The sequence below is a fragment of the Sminthopsis crassicaudata genome, chromosome 2, assembly GCF_048593235.1.
Source record: "Sminthopsis crassicaudata isolate SCR6 chromosome 2, ASM4859323v1, whole genome shotgun sequence".
Lineage (NCBI taxonomy): Eukaryota > Metazoa > Chordata > Mammalia > Dasyuromorphia > Dasyuridae > Sminthopsis > Sminthopsis crassicaudata.
The window spans coordinates 295,573,003-295,596,429 of NC_133618.1; the positions used below are offsets into that span (position 1 = coordinate 295,573,003).

The 23,427-nt window shown below is 32.9% G+C and overlaps 1 protein-coding gene across 11 annotated transcripts in view; it reads right to left on the reverse strand.

Annotated features, from left to right (window-relative positions):
- The window catches only part of ZC3H14 (zinc finger CCCH-type containing 14), a 46,513-nt gene that overhangs the window by 10,024 nt on the left and 13,062 nt on the right, over positions 1-23,427 (reverse strand). Inside the window, exons 4-12 of one of the 11 annotated variants that reach the window (XM_074289790.1) lie at positions 21,540-21,580; positions 21,123-21,318; positions 20,187-20,616; positions 19,041-19,201; positions 18,169-18,269; positions 14,949-15,104; positions 3,339-3,413; positions 2,340-2,499; positions 1,531-1,748 (exon numbers count right to left, since the gene is read on the reverse strand). In XM_074289790.1, the coding sequence (XP_074145891.1) occupies positions 1,531-1,748; positions 2,340-2,499; positions 3,339-3,413; positions 14,949-15,104; positions 18,169-18,269; positions 19,041-19,201; positions 20,187-20,616; positions 21,123-21,318; positions 21,540-21,580 (1,538 nt within the window). Of the gene's footprint in view, positions 1-1,515; positions 1,749-2,339; positions 2,500-3,338; positions 3,414-5,245; positions 6,848-14,948; positions 15,105-18,168; positions 18,270-19,040; positions 19,202-20,186; positions 20,620-21,122; positions 21,319-21,539; positions 21,581-23,427 lie in introns of those variants that run through there. The other 10 variants (XM_074289788.1, XM_074289789.1, XM_074289787.1 and 7 more) reach the window with 10 other exon arrangements.

Consider the following 23,427-nt stretch of genomic DNA (forward strand, 5'->3'; position numbering starts at 1 on the left):
AAATAAAGAGTTGTGCTTAAAAAAGAGGGGTTGGGAGTCCCACATCTTTAACACTCATCTATATTATAATGGCTTATATTTAAACACCTTCATTAGACTTTTCATACATACACATTAAATTGCTATGCTTCTTTCAATATAGCAGAATGTTTCCTGAAAAAACAGTATAAAATCTACATCTATATTTAAAAGATTTAAGAACTTTTCAGAAATAGCATATGACAAAAAGTATCTTTTCTATTTCAGCCTAAGCCTAACGCAGTCAAGAAAATACTAAACCTTTCACAAATCTTAGTACTGTACTTTTGACTGTAAGAGGCTTCACATTTAGATAATGCTGCCTTTCATTTTTATAAGAAAATTCCTGCTAGTGGACTTTTGATTTACTTTACCATCCATGGCAATTACTAACAGTCTAATCATGATTTCAAAATGGAATCAGAGAAGATATCCTAAGATGTATCAACTAAAAGCCACAATAAATTGCTTCACTTAAATACAGAGTTCCATGATCTAAATTCACAAGATTTTAAGAGTTAGAAAAGACCTCAGAGGTCATCCTCTGAATTGACTATCTACTATATTTAACAAATAGTCACCCACCATTCACTAAAAGACCTATAACTCTAATGAGGCAGGGAAGGAGGCCCTCGGGGAGACAAACACTACTTCCAACAACAGCCAATTATAATTTTGCAGTTTTGGGAGCTCATTTGATATACATATTAAGAAGTAGTTCCCTTTTTAGTTAAGTCCTCCAATCCACAACTTTTAAAATCTTAGTTATTTTCAAGATTAAGAAGTTATTTAGCTATCACAGGATTATTTGTAAACCTTTAAGAGGTTTGGAGAGCTTAACTATCATTCTCTCTAGTCAGAATGGAAACTTTTAATAGTCAAGTTCTTGTTACTAAATATACTCGATTAGAGAGCAAGTTAAATTATGATAAACATTCACCTACCTAAAAGCAAGGGAATGGACCAGAAAAAATCACAATCCAGCTATTACTGCATGAAAGTTTTTACAGACCATATCTTTTCTGACACTTCATAAGTGCTAGTTTCCTAACAGAATTAGTGTTCTAAACTTTTTTTTAAACACAAGAAATTTCACTACTACAAGTAGCAGCTAAGTCAATTTTTTAAATACCAGGGAGACTGACAAGTTTCTTAAATTTAAAAAAAAATAAAAATACTAAGAAGAATCTTTCAGACTTCAAAAGGTATGGCAGAATGGCAGACTATTCTAGTTTAACATTCAAAACATTAGTAGTATATTTGGATTTTATGCCTCTTTTCCTTTTTCATAGTAGATGTTGCAGTCTTTTATCCAAAGTAAAATGAAAAAAAAAATAAATAAAAAAAAAATAAAAATCCATATTTTTCCATAAATCACCCTTCTGGCGAAGAGTGAAAGGATAATCTTTGTACATACAAGAGAATATTTTAATTGAAAGGTTTTCTTCATAGGGGAAACTTTCCAATATAAAAGGATGATGTGAATACCAGACACACCATTTGAAAAACTACCATCAGGGTCATCAAGCTGCCTGCTCATCAACTGTGACTGCTGTGGGCGAAGGCCTTTTAATCCCTTGATTGTGGATGCAGTTTGGTTTATTGGTTTCATTCCTTCAAAACATATGTCCTCCTCCTCTTGATCCGACATGTATCCTGGAGGGCTGGGGACACCATCCAGCGTCACTATAAACTTGGGACTTGCAGGTTTATCTGGTTGTACAAGATCTCTGCCAAATAGAAAATGCCACAGGAGGAAAATATGAATACAATTTTTAAAAGTAATTAAGAATTTCTACTGTAAGTACTCTTCAGAAAAAAAATCTATCACTCATTTGCTGGGAATGCTACCAACAAGAAATGACTAGCTAAATCTTCTTTCAATGAATATCTATTTAGTAAAGTGATTAAAAGGTACAATATTGTTAGCATAATCAAAATTTGTCATCATGTTTTGTCTACCATTAATAGTAAATGCTTAAAATGCACCAGTTATTTGCTTAAGTCCCGAGTATACAAAGAAATACCTTCTACCTTAATTGTCCCCACCTTCAATGATTAGACAGTCTAATGGGGGGAAACAACCTGCACTACATAAAAACATAAGTTACATAAATAACTAATACAATGAAGATGAAGGAAATCTGAAGCCATTAGCAATGTGGTGACTTTATGTCCTAATAGGAAAGAAAACACGCATAACCAACCTAAGTACATATACAAAATAAAAGCAAGGAGGAATTCATAGATTGCAGAAGCTGCTGGAAGATCAGGAAAGGCTTCACCCAAATGTCTTTCTTTTAATAAGAAAAAGAAGTTACCGTGTTTGTATGAGCCGTCCTGAAAGAACCCGAAGTGTATCTGCAGTCTTTAATCCAGAGTCCTGGTTTGGAGTCGCTACCAATTCTTCTGACAGCTTTGGTTTCTTCAGGATGAACGATCTTGTGTCTGCATGGACCATGGATTCCATGTCATAGTAATCTGACCCAAGAAAATTGGCCACAAACATATAATTATTCTTAAATATATCTAATACAACTTTAAAGGAGTATTAGGCATCTCTTACATAAAAGTCTATTCACAGCATATATAACCTGAGGTGTAAAAATGCCAATCACTCTTCCTATGGATGCTGATTCGTCCTGTAGAGACAAGGTTACTACTCCTCCTTTCATGATCTTTTTAAGTGCTAATTGAGAATTCTAAAATGTTTTACTAGCAGTAATTGATAATTTAAAGATATAAAATCTCTTTGGAAAACCTGGGTGGGTTAGTTAGTAGGCCTATTATTGTCTAGAGTTGATTGCTATACAATATTGCCCTAAGACACCAAGCTCTTAGACAACACAGATCTGTTTCATCCATTTTGCAGTGCCACTTGCCACTTCAAACTTAATGCTTCTTAATGATGGGAATAACTTCACTCTATTTCACATGTCAAACTAAAAAGGGTTAGAGGATGCCCACAAAAGTAAACAAAAGATAGGAAAGGAACCTAGTGAGGAACAGACATATTCTTCAATATAATCAAACAAAGGTTGTCACAATAACCATACTGCACTGTAAAACAGGTCTAATCATTAGCAGGACATCAACTGGCTAAAGAATCTGCATTTAAATGCCATTTTTCTATAAATGTAGCAACCTGTCATGGAAGCAGGGACAAAACATATAAAAACACCCAATTTTAAATATCCTAGGCTTTAAGAAAAGGTAAAAAACCCAGACTCTAAGACAACACATGCATACACACAAAAGAAAGCACACACCACCATCTGAAAACTACAGTACCACAAAGGAAATTTAAAACCATTACCAACCTGGACTCATTTGTAAAGTTTCCTCCACTACTGGGTCAATTTGCAGTCGGGAAAACAACTGCCTTTGTTGAGCTCCTAAAGATAGCATGGATTAAAAGAAGATTTCACTAAATCTCAAAAGTAATCAATACCTATATGTTTAACTTAAAAGAGAAAAGTATTTCTATGTTTGAAATATAATGTATCAATTCTCCTGATTGAAAGCTTTAAAGTAATCTCATTGTCATATTCCAACACAACACTACATCCATGCATCACCTGAGGAAAAAAGCTACACTTGGGGGTAACAGCAACGTAGCAATTTCAAGTATTGTTTAATTTCTTGCTAGCAGAAGACCTAAAATCAGTGTTTCAAAGCTGGGAGTGATACCAGAGATTGAAAAGAAGACCACAGAGCCATTCCAAAGGGGTTTCAGAAAATGGAGCTGTAGGGTACCAATGAACTAAATGATGGTGTAGAGAGCACCAGGTGCAAGACATATGAAAAGTATGAATCAACAATCTAACTCCTTGGCCTTTTCCCCTCATCCCACCTTTAAACTTTTAGAGAGAATAGAGCCATGAAAACTGAAGCACTCCAAACAGCTAGCTGGGTCGTGTCAGGCTTCGGCTACATTTGTGAAGTAGAAAATAAAAAATGTTAAGAATTAGTATTTAGAATTCATTAATATTAGATTTTATTTAAGAATCAGTATTTCAGTATTCTAGTTGCTGAGAAAATATAAAAATACCAATTACTTTAGGTTCCTACAAAAAAGGAAACATTTCAAGAGGAGTTGTTTTCTAAATAAGCTCATTACTTTCTAATATTCTGATAATCTACATTTATATTTTCATTTTCTGCTCTATATTGAAAAATTATAGAAGAGTTAATCTACCCAATTTTAGTTTTTAGTATCTCTATCACTACCTATAGTTTAAGTGCCTTGCACACAGAAGATACTGAGATGAATATTAAACAAACAAAAGCCTTTCCACACCCCCAGGGGAACAAAAAGTCAGAAATTAGTAAAATGAAAAATATCAGTAACTAAAAAATTGTTCTATTTTTTGTTAATAAAGTTTTTTCAAACTGTAGATATCAACAGAACTAATTATCTACTCTCTAGCTATGTACCAAATTTTATTGAAATGTGTTATAAGTTAAAAAATATGCTTGAAAATATTAACAAATTTTTTTTGTTTCAAGTAGCATAACCTTTAGGAAAGTACCAAAGCACAACAAAATTAATTCAATAACTTCAAGTTACAATGGCTCAAGTAGACAAACAAATACAAAATGTCAAACAATGAGTAAAAGCAAGGACCTCTCTTCATTCAGGCAATTAGAATTTTTGTCCTAATAAAACAACTAAACATAAGAACTAGGAAAAAAGAGCATGGACGCTTTCATTCCAAATATATTCAAATACTAAAACATTTTTGATAAAATGAAGTAACTGCATAGATAACTTTTAGATGTCAAGTGCATTCAGATAAATACACAAAAGATGATATATTTACTTTAAAGGTGTTTCAAATGTCTAAGCAATATTTTCACTATCCTTCTTAGATCTTAAGATTTTGAGATGAGAACCCATAGAAATTTTGGAATTCTAAGAATTCTAAGCTTCTCTTTCATTTAACAGGATTCAAGAACTGGCAGGATCCTAACAGATCAACCTCATCCAAATTCATTTTTTACTGATAACAGGATTAAGGCTTTACTCAAGATCACACATATAAATAGTATTCAAAAGAGCTGGAATAAAAATTCCAGTTCCTTTTAAATCATGAAGAATTCACATTTGTTCACTAGAAAACATGAGAAAACAAAAGGTCTGAATGAAGTGCTGTCATATCCACGCTGAGTTTGAGATCTGTATTAAGAAGATGGATATCTGAAGAATGCATTCAAAAGAGTTTACCTTTTTCAATGTTTCTAAGGAAGCCAATTATTTTTATGTCAGTAGTCCTTGACTGTGTTTCAAAATCTTGTAGTTTCTCTTGAAGATCTTCAAATTGCCTGTTGCATTCTGATGATGATGTTGAAAATTCATTCATTTTAACCTCCAAAGATGAAATTTTAGCTTCATTCTGTGATACTCTAACATTTAGGTCAAAAAGATTTGCTTCCACTGTTAAAACTGCTGCCTTCATGCCTTTAATTTCATTAATATCATTGGATATTTTCCTCAACAGGTGTAAAATACTATCTAGCTCATCCAGCGAACAAGAGGAACTTGTTACAGTTCCCAACTCAATTGGCCCAGGTGAGAAGAAGATTGGTGAAGATGGTGACAAGTACCTTGATGACATTTTCATAGGTTTTTCTATCTCCTTTACTGTTAGGTGACTTTTCTTTTAACAGCCTATTACTTTAGATGGTTTCATCAAAAGGTAAAAGCAGAGATGAAAGCTTTTACCTCAAGAGGCACTAAATTAAGTCTGTACTACATTTTAAAACCTACAATTAAGATAGTGTTACACATTTCCAGAGTCCTAAGTTAAAGTAGCTTTGAAAATGCTGTATAACAACCCACGCTAATTTTCCCTACACCTCAATGAATAAGCCCTGAAACTTAGTCCCCTGTTTCTCATGAGTGCTACTTTATAGCTCCTCTTTAAACAATAAACCCCATTATTACATGCAAAAATACATCCTGGCTTGTGATTGGCTGAAAACAAACAATGTGACACATCAGGAATTTTCTATTATTTACATCATGTGTCAGAAGTACTAAGGACCTAAATCAAAAATTAACTACGTTTAAATAACATTTAGTAATGTATTCATCAGAAGATAAAACATAATTTAAATATTTATTAGTGGCAAATCTCTGATTATGGATTAGCTCTAAAGTCTGCTTTTTTAAAAAACAAAACAAAAACAAACAATAAATTTTGAGCTATCATCCCCTTTTCAAGATTAATGATACAGGAATTGAACAGTACCAATTCATCTTATAGCCAAATCCATAAAATAATGAGCTATCATAATAGGGTTCTATTTATATAAAAAAAGTTAAATGTTCAGATTATCCAATTTGTACATCTAAAAAAGACATGCAAACATTACATGGTCACAAAGTATCGTTTTATATTCATGAGCAACAATGTTATGATTAAATAGTAAACGCAAAATACTTATCATTTATGGTGGCTATCCATTAGGGGGTTTTTGTTTTTGCAACTTTTTATTATTTTTTCTTATACACAAAAGAAATCCTAGTTAATATATCTGGAACAAAGAAATAACTCAGTTGTAAAGCCTATGAAATTTGAATAACATGTCATATTAGTCTCTCTAAAATGATAATTTAAAAGAAAAGATATTATAAGATTTAGAATTGGAAAAGACTTTAGAAATTAGTCTATCCAAGTTAACATATACAAATGGAAAGCCTCCATTCAAGGCTGTCATTTCAAGCAGCTGGTTACATGTATAGACAGGCATACATATTAGAGGGTTTTGTTTTTGCAACTTTTTATTATTTTTTTCTTATACACAAAAGAAATCCTAGTTAATATATTTGGAACGAAGAAATAATTTTCAGTTCTAAATCCTATGAAATTTGAATAAGCATGTAATATTAGTCTCTTTAAAATGATAATTTAAAAACAAAGATATTATAAGATTTAGAATTAGAAAAGACTTTAGAATTTACCAAGTCTATCCAAATTAACATATACAAATGGAAAGTACTCCATTTAAGGTTGTCATTTCAAGCAGCTGGTTACATGTATAGATAAGCATACATATATAGACAAAGATTATAGATATTTTAACCACATATCACTGCTCAGTGTCAGTCCTCAGAGCCAATTTAAGCCACACAAAAAGAGGGATGACAGCACATTACACTGACGCTGTAGCAAATTTTGTTCAATTTCAGGAAATTTCATCATTTCATCCAACTTTTAAAATAAATAAGGAAAGGGACCTGTATGTGCCAAAATGTTTGTGGCAGCTCTTTTTGTTGTAGCTAGAAACTGGAAGTTGAATGGATGTCCATCAATTGGAGAATGGTTGGGTAAATTGTGGTATATGAGGGTTATGGAATATTATTGCTCTGTAAGAAATGACCAGCAGGAGGAATACAGAGAGGCTTGGAGAGACTTACATCAACTGTTGCTGAGTGAAATGAGCAGAACCAGAAGATCACTATACACTTCAACAACAATACTGTATGAGGATGTATTCTGATGGAAGTGGAAATCTTCAACATAGAGAAGATCCAACTCACTTCCAGTTGATCAATGATGGACAGAAATACTGCACCCAGAGAAGGAACACTGGGAAGTGAATGTAAATTGTTAGCACTACTGTATATCTACCCAGGTTACTTATACCTTTGGAAGCTAATAATTAATGTGCAACAAGAAAATGGTATTTACACACATATATTGTATCTAGGTTACATTGTAACACATGTAAAATGTATGGGATTACCTGTCATCGGGGGGAGGGAGGGGATAATTTGGAAAAATGAATAAAAAAAATTAAATAAATAAATAAATAAATAAAATAAATGATAAGATTTAGACTACATTTAGAATTAACTGTTTTCAGCAAAAGTTGATGTTTATCATGATTTTTATAACAATGGAATGATAAGGCTCTGTCACTATCTAGCTATGTAACTTTATAGAAGGCATGTACTCTGGATATCAGTTTTCCCTACCTGTAAAATCAGGAATTTGGTAATGCATTAAAAACCTCAAACCTAAACACTTTTAGGACTCTGAGAGTCATTTTTACATAATTACTGAAATGCAAGACAAAATATTATTTTGATAAAATTTAAAATACAAACTCATTCGTTACTTAGCTGCCAATCTCTGGCTTTCTAATGATGAAAAGTTCCCCATTTCTGGATCAAATATCTTGAAGGTCCTTTCCATTTCTAATAATCCTATAATTTTTAAAGAGAACAGAAGGGAGCAAAAGGCACTGTCTAACACATGTACATATGTACACATACACACAGATACACACAAATGTTTGCATCTTAAACTCCCTGTATTCTAAATTCTAACCAAACTGAATTTCTCTCTTCCCCTAACACATTTTCAGCCGCCACTGTTTTTTTTTTGTTTGTTTGTTTTAAACATTTTCTAATGCCTGGAATGCCCTCTTCACCAACTGAATTCTTATCCATCCTTAAAAATCCGAAACAAAGATCACTTCCTTTATAAAGCCTCTCTGATTCCCTTAGTTGGTAAAGACCACTTCTGCCACTTCAAATTTCAGTATGTCTGTTTTATATTTAAAACATCTATATTATAATTATTTATGTCATAAACCCTTATTAGAATACAATCACACTTCTGTATTTTATATATTTACTCATTTTTTCTCATTATAACTTTTCATAATTACAAACAAAATTATCATATACATCATGTTATTTTTGTTTTTTTATTCTAAACTTAATATCAAAAACATTTCAATGAAGAAAATATATTTACATAAATTATAAATTACATATTAAAATTTGTTTTCAAATTGTATATTAACAAAATGATAAAAATATCCTGCTTTTATCATCTTCCTAATCTGAATTTTAAATTTTGTTATTAATTTGTACACAGTTGTAATCAGTGTATTTATTATTGATCTTTTTTATTTTTCATCACTTCACTTATATGTTTACATATTTCTTTGTATTACTTAAATTTGCAATTACATATAATACAAAATCATTTTACTATAAACACAATTTATTCAGTCCTTTCCAAATCACTGGATGCATGGGTTGTGGCCAGTTTTTCCCATTATGAATAAAATTGCTAGTTGAATTATTTTCATAAAGATGGATAATTGTTTCTTTTGAATAGGATCCTCAAGGCAATCCTAGTAGTGGCCCTACCAAGTTTCTCATACTTGTTCTGCTTAGAAATTATATTCTTTGATCATTTCTCCCCATACAATCTTTCAAATGGATTTCTTAAAATTGGCTTTTTAAAAGTTGAGACTTCACTATATTCAAAATTGTCTTAACTATTCTGAAAAGTGACTTCAAATTCTGTCCCAAAAATCATTAAACAATGTATATGACCCACCAATACCACTACTAGGTTTATACCCCAGAGATTAAAGACAGAAGAAAAAGGCACATACGGACAAAAATATTTATAGCAGTACTTTTTGTGGTAGCAAAGAAATGGAAGCAAAGTGATTGCCCTACAATTGGAGAATGGCTAAACAAACTATAGTTTATGAATGTTATTAGACATCATTACATCATAAGAAATGATTTAAAGAGATTGAAATCTGGATAACGTGATATAAAATGAACTGAGTAGAACAAGGAATATAATTTATACAATGAATACAATACTGTAAGGTTAATTTTCATAGACTTAGATCAATAACATCTCCAGAAGAATGATGAAGCACGCTTTTCAACTCCTAACAAAGAACTAATGGATTCTGGTACAAGATGAGACAGAAATATTCAGACATGACCATTATGTGTATATGTTTTACTTGATTATGTTTCACATACCATAAGCAAAGAACAGAAAAAGAGGGTTGTAACATTCATATTTATTGATGTTTGACACATTTTGAAAAAGAGAGAAAGAAAAAAAGAATATTAAAGGAGGGAAGCAGAGAGGGAGAAAGAATAACCACATTGATAGGACACTGGTCTTAAAATCAGAAAATATTTAGTTCAAATATTATCATTTAACTGTTTACCTCAGTTTCCTCATCTGGAAAAGAAAGGTGGATTCAATGGTCTCTAAGATCCTTTCCAGCTTTAATCTATGAACCTATAATCCTATATTATAAAAAAATAGTAGCACAATCCATAATCTGTTTATTGTATATTCCCTATAATAACATAAATACTCCCAAACACTCCCAACTCTGAAACACTCTTGACTTTGAGGTCCATGAAAAGAACTCCAGGTTTTTTATTTTCTTTACAAACAATGCTGCTGCTGTTCTCCTCTTGTTGATTTTCTAGCAGATACTACTTCTGAAAACAAACTTTTAATTGCCATATTCCAGTTATAAGATTGGCTCCAATAACTTTGAATAGCTGTAATGTGATATGTACCTTTTGTTAAAATTCATTACTTATCTCCAGTATGTTAGTTTAAGTATTAGTTATTGTCATAGTAACCAATGTGGTTTGTATTTTCAACTAAGAACTACCAGGTAACATCTCCACTATGCTGCTTCTTTCTTCTTAAACCCTTTATAATATTTGGTTTGGGGCAATTCTCAACTTTCTTCTCCCTCCACTTAAAATAAAAATTAAATGAAGTGTGATCTTGATCAGGTCAGAAGAACAAACAAACAAAATATATTCTTCTAGATAATTCTGCTCTGTCACTTGTCCAGAGGCTATCCTAGTACCATAAATCACAGCCTAGGAAACTAAATCCAATGGTCACAACATCCTGTTAAACTATTCATTTCTGATATCCCTTTTAAAAATACAAAAGATCAAAGTATTTATTACCTATATTACCTAATGGAGCTACAAAGTTTCTAGAAATACAGTACTGATTTATTTTAGGCTACCACTGTTTCCCAGGTTAAATTATCTATAGTGGATTTGGAGAACTAAAGAAGGACTAAACTTTCTCAAAGGACTCAAAAACACCTTACAGGACCAATCTACGCACTAAGATAACTGACTTATCTAAGAATTAATTAATTTAATAGATTCCTAAACTAGAGGAACTAGCTGGCAAACCTTTTAGGACATGGAAAAACAGGATAAAAAGAAATCTTGATGGTAGAAACAAAGGCTTCAGCTTACTAAAAGGAAAGTGAGTGATGGGGAATTAATGGTAATAATTTCAGAAGATGCTTAGTAAAAAAGAAAAAAAAAAAAAAGGACTCTATCCAGTTATGTTATTAGAATTGATTTTTAGATATTTAACTTTAACAAAATATCACTAAAATGATATATTTATTTTTGTCATCTCCTGAAATTCTGCATTTTAAATTTCATTTTACTCAAGTTTTAAGACTTTAATACACATTTTGGTACAGAAACATTAAATGTATATACAGTACTGGGATAGAGAAGAGAGGGACGAAAAACAGCAAAAAATAAGCTTGTGAAATTTTACAGCATCCTAAGAAACAAATTCAACTGTAATATGTCTATGCATTTTTGAATCTGTAAATGCTTGTCACCGATCATTTTAACTAAGAGACAGAATGGCAATGAAAATCATGATTAGAAAGGCCTCTATGATAATCTATTACATTTATACTTACAATCAAATAAATACCTGCTAACATAATTGGTAAAAAAAGAGCTGAAGGTATTTAACTCTATGTGAGTTAACCCCCAATGTATTTGGAAACAAGCCTGCAATTCTTAAATTCCAGAGAGCAAGAGAAATGAGTCAGAATTATAAATAAGTTTATTTATAAAGAAAAAGGAAATCAAAGACTAATGCTACCATGTGCTTCCACTAGAGGGCACTTACAAACAACTTGAAAATCTTGGATTTTCCTTCTAATATTGTTCATTGAAATTATATCCACTCGACTTTGGAAGAACAATAACATTTTCCTTTGCCATTTATTTCTTTACTGACCTTAACATAGCCTCCATGAGGTGTCTGCTGCCCTCTCCCACCAAAAAAAAAAAAAAAAAAAAAAAAAAAAGCATCTACTGGACAATCTTGCAATAACGTATGAATTAACATGGTCCCATGGTCTTTTCAGATACTAGGATTTGCCCAGAACTTGTTTTTAAGAGCCCAGGATCATCTCCATGTTAAAATGGAGATTTTAACTCTTTAAAACTTTAAAAGGGACTTTAATTGAATTCTCGTAGAGTTACAAATCCCATTTCAAAAGCAAAACAACTTTCAAGCTAACCTGAAAGGCAGATTAAAAACATAATTACAGATGTAGTGGTGACCAGGAATTGGACAAGCCACTGCTTTAATGATTCAAATTATTAAGTGTAATGGAAGAGTGGGAGGGAGAAATATGAAAGATATAAGAAAGCATTTTTTACCATACAATATTCCAACTATGAGCATGGTAAAATGGTAAGGTTGAGAAGGTAATTGTATTAAAAATGTGATCTCCCAATTTTATTCCTTCTTACTGAAAATTTATACTGTAGAATCCAGATATGGGCTCTGCAACTTAAGAGAAAACATGAAAAATTATGAAATGATTTGTAAAACAAATGGGTTTAGGTTTAGAAAATAGAATTAAGGGGCAGCTAGGTGATGCAGTGGATAGAGCACCAGCCCTGAAGTCAGGAGGACCTGAGTTCAAATCTGGTCTCAAACACTTAACACTTCCTACCTGTTTGACCCCTGGGCAAGTCACTTAACCCCAACTGCCTCAGCAAAAAAAAAAAAAAAAAGAAAAGAAACGAAAAAGAAAAGAAAAGAAAAGAAAATCAATTAGTATGTGGACAAAAGTGGTAAGGAGATGTTTTACCACTAGTGAAGTTTGTTATCTTTGCTAATATTACTGATGAGAGATGGCATGGCATAATAAAGAGTTAGCTATAAAGTCAGGTAGACTGGGTTCCAGGACCACCTCTGACAAATATTTGCTGTATAATTTCGGGGCAAATCATTTTAACCTCTTAGAAACTACAAAAATTGCAGAGCAGGTGAAAATCTGTAGAGGAAGTTTTCTTTTTCAGAGCCTCCAATACCAAGTACCTTAATCATTTATCATTAGAGATAATAATAGCTCTTATTTGTACCTAGCATTTTGCAGTTTCCAAAGTTCTTTTCTTACAATTCTCTTAGGTTGGGTAGTAAAAGTATTCCCCCCAATAAAATATCTGCTAAATTTTGCAGAAAAGAATAATTTCTAGGGATACCAGCTTACCAATTATTCATTAAAACAAAAAAGCAAGAGAGACATACCCTCACACAGAGATTAACCAAAGAGATTTACCTTAGACAATAAGAAAAAAAAAATTCCTAACCATGAGTCTATAAACACTGGAAACAAAGCAAGTACCAACTAAGCACTAAGGAAATCTTTCTTTCTTTCTTTTTTTAATAGTACCTACAATCCTTATCAGGGTGTAAGCACAGAGCAAGAACTAAAATATTTGTTGTATTAGCACTGTGCTGAACACACCTATGTCTAACTGTCCTAGACAGAACTGAATGCAAATAGGACTGGATATAAACTATAATTAACAAAGTCCTATCTTAGTCCTGCCCTACTAGATAAGGAGAAGCAGAATGGCATAGTGAATAGAAAAAAGAGGTAGCCTGAGAATCAGGGAAATCAGAATGTGTCTCGCCTCTGACACATATGGCTATGCAACACCAGGCAAGTCACTTATTTAACTCTCAATGACTTAGGCAACTTTATAAGACTCTAAATTATGAGGTATATGCCAATCCACAGTGGTACAAATTCTTTAACAGGAGCTTACTACATTGATAAAATTTGACATACATAAATGATAACTGTTGCACAGCAGAAAAAGTACAAAGGATTAGGAAAAAATGCAATTTAATGTGGGGCAGAACTTCAAAGGAAGCTTCAACAAAGCAAATAAGACTTGAGCTGTGCATTCAATGTGCAGAAATGATTAAAAAAAGAATACTTCATATTGCAAAGAAGGACCTTAAGGTAGGGGGAAGAGGGAGGTACTGAATTACAAGAGCAACAAAGGAAGTAGGACTGAGTACCTGAGTGTTGGAGATCCAGTATGGCAAAAAGATTAAATTAGGAAGATTCAATAGAGGAATAGTTTGAAATAAGGTGATAGGTTAATGTAAGATCAAATCATAGAGGGCCTTGAAAAGTAAGCAAAGGAATTTATATTTGGTACAGGTGCTAATCGTGGAGTCACTGTGGTTCATGAGTAGGAAAGTAACATGATTAAAATGATCACCATGGCTAATAATTTCAGAGAATGATTTAAAGCAAATAGAAAATTTGTAGACAAGAAAACGAAAGATAGTACAGTGATTAGGGTCTGTACTAGAGGTGAAAGTGTAGGGAGCAATGATAATGGAGATGAAGAAATTAATCTGAGACACACTGAAAAAAGAATATCGGAGGGGATTGAGTTATTGATTACATATGAATGGGAAAATAAAAGACAGCAATTTAAAATGACTAAATGTTTTAAACCCAGAACAGTAGGGGCATTCATAGAAAGGGAGAAAAGGAATGCAATCTTCTTCCTCAGAAAAATGTAAGTAATGATAATAAAATTATTAAGCATTGGATTCAGGAAGTTAAAATCTGGCTGTAAGACACTTACTAGTTGTGTGATTCTAAATTTAATTTAGTCATTTAATCTGTCTCAGTTTCTTTCTCTGGAAAATGGGGATAATAATAGTACCTACCTTCCAGGATTATGGTGAGGATAAAAGTAGGTATTATTGGTAAAGCACTTTACAAACCTTAAAGCGCTATATAAATGCTAGCTATTATTATTAAAAATATAGGGAGAGAATATTTTTCACACACATTAGATGTTTCTTGAGGCAAGAAACTATAGACTATACTTTGTCATCAATAAACATTTATTGAAAGACTCTCTCTTCAAAGGTTCCTTTCAAGTTTTTAAATTTATGATTGGGTTAATAATTTTTCTGACAGTACAGGAAATGTGCAATAAAAAAAACTGAGCATCATTTTACCATTACCTTGAATTCTTTCTAAACTCTGTTCTTTTGCTTCCTCTAGTTGAACTGGGGGACTTAATCTGGGGAGCCTGCTTTGCCCCTGGACCACTTCTATTAGAGATTCTTCCTGAGCAGTACGAGTTCGGGGAGCAACTGGAACCGTCTGTTTCTGTGGGACTTTCACATAAGAGAGAAATATATAAATGGTATTATTGCATATCAAACCTCAATGTTAAATGTCATCATATCTAATAGTAATATCACTTTAAATTTATATAATGATTTACGAAGGCCAAAGCAGCTTACTAACACTGCTTTATTTATTCTTAGTGTCTCTCTGATAGGATTGAGAAGGGAAACATTATTCCTATTCTAAATATCTACAGAACTACACTTATTGACTAATTCTCATGCTATTATGAGGACTTCACATCCTAACTCAAGGATCTGGGGTTAGGAAAAATGTCAAAATTCTTTCTTTAAAGATGGGTTTATATACAAGTAATTGCTAATAGATGTTTAAGATGTTAAACACTAAATTATCTATGATTCTTCAATGTCATGAGTACTGGTGATGAAATGGAAAGAAAGAATGAATGTAAATCAGGTCAACCCACTTTGAAGTTCCAGGTATTTTCATCTTTAGTCCAATCTCATGCAGAAGGAACACAGGCAATCCAAGCTACTTGGCTCCAGAATGTTAAACTGAATATCCAGGGTCAATTTTGTAGGGGAGGGGGAAGAGATCTTTATTTTAAACAAAAATTATAGATAGTAATTAGCTTTCTTAAGCTTAGCTGAAGCAGCAAGACATCTTGAAAAAGAAATAGGATGTAGTGTAGGCTAAGAAAGTCAAACTACTACCTTCACCATCTTTTGGCAATATATACCACCATCCTCCAAGCTCACAACCTAGGAATTTTGCCCATTAAACTCTCTGCTCATATTCAATCTGTTGGTAAGTCTTATTGATTTTACCTTTAACATCTCTTGCATACCCACTTCCTCTGATACTGTTACCATTCTTATGAAACCCTCAGCATCTCTCATCTGTACTCAATGAGCAATAGCTCATTATTGTTGGTCTCTTTGCCAAAAGTCTCTCCCCACTTATGAACACTCTCCAATCATATGCTAAAACAACTTTCCTAAAGTGTTTGATCATGATTCTCCTCACTTCCAATTAAATAAACTCCAATGGCTCTCCATCAACTCTAGGATCAAACATAAAATTTTCTTGTTGCCATTTTAAGCTCTTCATAACTGCATTACCTTTCTTATTTTTTTCATCTTGCTTACTTCCACATACTCTAAACTCCAGTGACATTGGCCTCATTGCTATTCCTCAAACAGATTATCTCCAGATAAGTGTTTTTAAAGGCTAACCCCCCAATGCTGAAATTTTTTCCTTCATCTTCTCTACTTCTTAGTTTCCCTGGCTTCCTCCAAATCCCAGTAAAATCCTACATTGTATAAAAAGCCCTTCGCAATCCTCCCTCAATACTAGCATCTGCTCTCTGTTGATTATCCCCAATTTATACTGTATATATCTTGTTTGTACCCAGTTATTTACATGTTGTTTCTCCTAACAGACTGTGAGATCCCAAAAGAAAGGAGTTGTTTTTCACTCTCTACCTGCAGTGCTGAGCACAGTGCCTGATACATAACAGGTGTTTAATAAATGCTTCTTTGCTGACTGATCACCATGTCCCTTCAAACCTTGATGGAGACAGCCAGGATGCTGAACCTGAAAGCTCTAATAATATCAGTGTACCCCAAATTAGCATACCTGCTTTCAGTCCAGCCCTCACAATTATTCTCCAAGAATAAGGTGCCTATCTCTCCAACTGCCAACCAATTGCCACTTCCAGGACAAGCAAGCCAGCCTGGCCAAAGCAGCAAGATATACTTAGGGAGAGAGAAGGCAGCATGGGCCAGGCAAGTCAAACCACCCCCAATGCTTTGATCACCATCTACTCTCAGAGCCTGAGAAGAAAACCCAGGACTTGGAACCCAAGAGCCTTTGGAAGAGTAGTTACTACACATCATCCTGGGAAGTAAACTCTGTAGAGTTGGAGCATGGCAAGCTCCTATAGGTGCTGTAGCCACACCTATTAAAGACCCAGAAAAGAAAATTCTTGTCACTAAAATCCTTGGCACCATAAAGTGTTTCAACATCAGAAGTTGATTTATGAGTTTATTAGTAGAAATGACATTAAAGAAGAGGCATTACCATCTCTTTGCCGCTGCACCCTAAAGACAAGGGACCTTTCCATCTTACTTGGAGCTGAAACTTTCAATGTGTTGACTCCCCCAATAGAATGTGAGCTCCTTGAGAGCAATGACTGACTTTTGTATCCCCTGCACTTAGCACAGTTACTTTGCACATAGTAAGGGCATAATAAATGCTTTATTCATTCATTTCCAAAGACAGCAGAAAGAGAAAAAAAGGGGAAGCAGAAGGCCAAAGCAAAGCATTCATAAAAAGAGCTATCCCCCAAATTCCAACTGTCAACAACAAAATAGTAATTGGAATTTTGAAACATTGGTTATGGACACTGGATGGCAGAGAATGTGATGACATCATAGTGTAGAATGTCATTTGCTTTGTGTTTTAGATCACTGTAAAACTATAGCTGATGGTAAGTTCATTCTCTCAACAGTAAGAATCATGTAAAACAACAACCCTTTTAAATTTCTCTTTTAAAGAAAAAAATGACTTTTCATAAGGATTTATATTTTTCTCATAAATATGGTGCTATCATCATCAAATTTCAATTGTAGAGGGGAAAAAATATATATATATGTATGTATATATATATAAAATTCAGTTCTTTGTCTTATTTTTTATATATATTAATGAAAAAAGTGAGAAAAGAGGTAAGAAAGGAAAACTTGTTCATACATTAAGTTTGGACCAACAGAAACTGAAACTAAATTAATTTCTCCCAGCTAAAATCTTCTCATAATTAAAATTCTTTAAAATTTAAACAATGGTCTTGTCTTCATTTATTTGAAATAATCTTCCCTTGAATTGTAACCTCTTAATGTATCAAAGGATCTTCTTAAAAACACGCCTCTTTCTCACCTCATTTCTTGATATGACAAAAGGTTCTAATCTCCACACAAGCTGTTTTTAGCACAACTTAAGTCTTATTTTTACTATATATCAGTTATTAAGAACATTCTCTTAAGCTCCAAGTTTATACCTCAACATAAAAAGATTAAAAAGCTAAATTACCTGTAGAATAGTTGGTTGTTTTTGTAACAGATTCCTGAGCTTCTGATATAGCTTTCAATATTAGATTCTTATTAGCTTGTTTGGATGGTGGGAGTGAAGGTCTAAAAAAAGGTTTTGAGAAATTCACTTTTAGTAGACATTTGTTCTCAGAAAAGGAATTCTCTTAAGTTACTTATCTTTTAGTAGCTCTTCCTTTACTACAGTTTTGTCTTATGTTTTGAATGAATTTCAACTTTAGCACCTAATATTTAAAATCAGAGTAAGTTGAACCCAACATCTTGACAAAATGGGAATAGAAATTTACATTATTGAAATATAAACAAGTATATCACCCCTACCTAGCTATTCATAGTCTTTTGTTTATATCAGTGTTACTTCTTTCATCTATATTAACATACACTAGTAGTTGAGCCATACACTAGTAGTTGAAGTTGGCATGAGTAGTGTCCTCCAACATAGATCAAAATTAACAACTTAAAACTTAGAAGATGATCTTCAAATATGGCTATGTCTTGAAACTCAATTTTTAAAAACAATGTTAAAAAAAAATCATAGAATTGGGGGAAAATATTATTCAAAAAAATAGAATTGCTCTTCCTAAAAATTTTATCTTCTTTGACCAATGAGTTGTTTTTCCAATTTAGCTAGGCTTGTCCAAGATAATAGACTTAACATACTATTTTTGAATCCATATTTGAAATCTGTCCAGCTTAGAAGGACCTGCCAAAGTTTGCAGCTCTCCTAATCTATCAGCAAGTAGTACATATTAAGTTCTAAGCCACAATGATAAGCTAGAATAAGATTTTAAATGGACAGTACATGTTTACCAAATGAGCAAATTATACATTTTAGATTATGTGTCATTCACATACCTTCTTTCAGGTTTTGCTGGCACAGACACACTGCTGGACACACTTCCTATACGTAATCCATATTCTTCCTCTTCCTCTTCCTCTTCTCCATCATTATTGTACTTTTTTACTTTAACAACTGAACTTACCACAGGTAACTTTCTCTTCCGAAAGTTTTCTTCCTGCAACCAAAAATACTTAGGAGTACTTCTCTATTCAGATAATGGAAAAATTTCTATTTAGAAGATATATTTAAGCAAAAACTTAAAAGCCAATTAGATTAATAACATCATGGTATCTTTAGTGACAAAGAAAATTAAAAATGCTAACTCCTAATTAAACTGTAGAGTTGTAAGGGAGTTTAGAGAACATCAAGTTCAATCTACACCTGAAAAAGTAACCCATTCCACAATATTCCTAAAAAGGAATCTTTAAACTACTACCTAAAGTTTTCCAGGAACAAGGACGGCACTATTTCTCAAAGCAGCACACTCTATATTGGACATCCCCTTTTGCTAGAAAATACCTCCTTACATTGAACTAAATTTGCTTTTCTCCATTCTTTAATCATATTTCTGCCTTCTGGAATGAAACTAAAACTAACACTTATAAACCATAATGCATCAATTATTTTGAGACTTCAATTAGGCTTTTAGGCAATGTAATTTTCTCTTTTTCCAAGTGAAGCATGCTCACTCAATTCAACTAAACCAAATGACATAATTCTGACACTCCTTACTATCATTTCTTTGAATACTTTCCAGTTTGTTAACACTCCTTTTAAAATGCAGTGCTCAAAACCAATTGTGGAACAACATTCCACATTTAGCATGACAAGACAGACTTTAATACCTCTCATATTTTGAACACTGCAATGTCTGTTGATGTTGCTTAAGAGTATAGTAACTTTCTATTTAATTTGTAGTTTACTAACCTTCCCTATATTTTTTTTCATGATCTAAATATATTATTTTCCCTATTACTTATATACAATTAATTTTGGGGGCCTACAAACAGGACTTTTTATTTGTATTAAATTTCATCTTATTAGACTCACTACATATTTTTAGGCTGACCACATAATTTCAGATCCTAATTGTCATCATTTCCCCCTATCCATCACAAGTATTTAAAAAAACAATAAATTATATGCCTTTATATACAAACCTCATTGCTTATTTTATCAGAGTTTGCTTTGGCGATAGGTCTATAGGTCTCTGCTAAGCCACTAAATGCTTCTGATTCACACAGATGTATTGTTTCAAATGACCTGCTGGTCTGTATGTCTAGCTGTTTGCCAGTCTGAATACTGTTCTGCTGCTGTAAATGCAACCTGTGTAAATGTGCACTGCCATCTGTATTTCGACTTCCTGGAGGCCGGTAGATTTCAACAGAAGGACGAGTAGAACTGTATGTAACTGTCACTATAGGTTTTTTCCGTGATAAGAGAGTGTTTTCCTGGACAAAATTTAGATCTTCATCGATAAGATCATCTGGTTCTGGTTTAATATCAATTACATCTTCAGAGGGGGCTAGCTCTCGAAGAGGTTTCACTGTTGACATCAATCGAGCTGCAGTTCCATCATCATAAGGCTGCCTACTTAAAAAGAAAACAGATTAAACTGTGGCTGAGAATGTAAAACATTTTCAAAGAATGATTATGAAAATAAAGACTGGAAATCAAAACTTTTAGTAATCACTTTTTCAAACTCTACTCAAAAAGTCCTTTATTAGTTTTTTATTCTTTATACTTTGGCTTAAGATACTGGCAAAACATAACATTCTCCTATAAACATCCTAATTCTACATTATTGCACTTAACAAAAGTTGCTTATAATTTTTACAAGTCAACTATTTTCCTGGCTATGCCTCCATATTTTTTGAAACTCAAGATAACTAATTTCTTGACACTCACTCATACTATATTTAGAAGATTGGACTAAAGAGTTGGAAGGGACTTTTGATGTCATTAAGTCCAACATCCTCATTTTACAAATAAGGAAATTCGGGCTCAGAGAAGTTCAATGACTTGTCCAGAGTCACACAGCTAGTATATATTAAATAGCTATTGTGGTGTTAAGTACTGGATAAGAGATGCCTTACCTGATAGTAGATGTTCTGTGATCTTGTGAACTTGTAGAAACTCTGGAATCATTTTTTTCAGATCGAGTACTAGAAACAGCAAGAGGTAGCAATGTATCCTCATGTCTTCTTTCATCTCCTCCACCTAAACTGTTCTTGTTTGAAGGCAAACTATTTTCAAAGATATTGGTCTCAGAAGATTTTAGACTAGAAGGTTCTGTGAAAGAAAATGCAAGTCTTAAGATAAATCTAAAATATTTTAAATGAAAATAATTTTACTGTGATTTAATTTCATGGAAGTAATGTTTTTTGAATAGTCATTTAGGCCACTATTTTAAAAGTATTCTTTTCTTTTCAAAAAAACATAAATGCTATTTTTAAAAAGCTAGTAGAGAAAAATATCTTGCAAATTCCAAAATTACGTATAGTAAGTCTTACCAGTAGTTACAGAGCGAAGTTTATCTAATACACCATGAAGCCTAAAAGACAAAACAAAAATCAAATCTTACTAAATCCAAGTGATTTCATTCAAGTGTCTTCTTCACCACAAGTATATTACAGTATTACTTTTTTCAAATGGATAAACAGTATTAAAATTGACTCTCATACTGTACAGATTTTTTTTGTAGAGCTGGCTTTTCTGTACCTGACTATATTAAACTGAGAGGTCAGATGGCACAGTGGATAGAGCACCAGGCCTAAAGTCAGGAGGACCTGAGTTCAAATCCAGCCTCAGACACTTAACACTTTCCTAACTGTGTGACCCTGAGCAAATTACTTAACCCCAATTGCCTCAGAAGAAAAAAAAAGAAAAGAAAAAGGTCAGCAAATTCAGAAGATTTTTCTTGGCTGACTTCAATACATAGACTTTTCATCACACACACAAAAATTTAATTTAATTTTTAAAAAGGAGCATTGTTTTACCATAAATACTTTCTTTTCATTGTTTCATAAGGAATGGAGACATTGAATTATGAAAACCCTGAAGTAATACATATGACTTAACTTACTGCATATTTTTTAAAATATTCAAAACCACTTCTACAATCTTCTATATGCCTTAGTTCTTGGGGGCACAGAATTATAAGTTAAATATGATAAATTAAAATATGATAATCCCCTTTACTGAGAATATTCTATTCAAAACCGATACTACCAGAAGGGGTAGAGAAAAGGGAAAAGAAAAGACAAAGAAAAAAGAAGCAAAAATAATGGAACTTCAGAAAGTCATTAATTCTTAGCTTCTTGGGTTTTGTTGTTGTTGTTGCTAATTCATTTGGTTCCATCTTACAAAAGACCAAGGGCTTTGAATGAAACCGTACCTCATTTTACATGTATACTTAATTGATTATGTTAATAGTTTTAAAGTTTACAGCAGAAAAAAAAAATAATAATAATAATAATAATGCAAATTTACAGGTACTCCAGAAAAAGAAATGGCTAAAACCACCTTCACCTTAAGAACTTCCTGTTGACCATAAATAACCACTGATCCTCCCATTCCCTATTCTTAATTGAAGGGAAGAGGGGAAAAAACTAAAATAAGAAACTGTTGAGACTTTTGTTTACCTCAGAATCCTCCCATTCTTTCCCCCATCAATTTAAGAGGTTCTACCCAGGGGACACAACTGAGAGAAGTTTCCTTCACACCAATGTTCTAAATAGAACTTTGAGGTCTATTTAGCCTTCAAGTTTCTCCATACATGACACTTCCTTTATCCTATGGCAAGCTAATTCATATTCCTCTTTAATGCATTTAATTTAGAATTGCCATCTGATTAAAAACCTGTTTCCCCATCTCTCCCAGAACCCTCACCTCAATCCAAATCAATTTTACCCTACCCCAACTCCTATATTGTTTTGTCTTTCCTTTCCATTAAGACCTCTTAAGTCTGATCCATTGTTAACAAATTCCCTTCCAGTTTAAAATGACTCACTTCATAATCCATTCCATCCTATAACCCTGAGTGAACCTGGATTTTCCTTGAGGAAATTTTACCACCTCCCACCAAGTACTACAAGCCCCCCTCACTCCCACACCCTGCTATTTGCACTAAGCATTATTTGTTGGCAAACCCCTCACACTTTCAGACCTTTCCTGTACTATCATCACACAGTAATCTCTCCTCCTACAAAGTTCATTCTATCCATTTTGATGATCTTTCTATTCTTGTTGCTATCATTGATAGCTTACTCTTACTATTTCCTTAAAGAGGATATTCCTTAAAGTATACGAATCAGAATGGTCTTCTCTATCCCAACCCGTAAGTAACAAATTGACAGTGATTAGAACAATGGGATGGAATCAAGAAGATCTGAATACAGA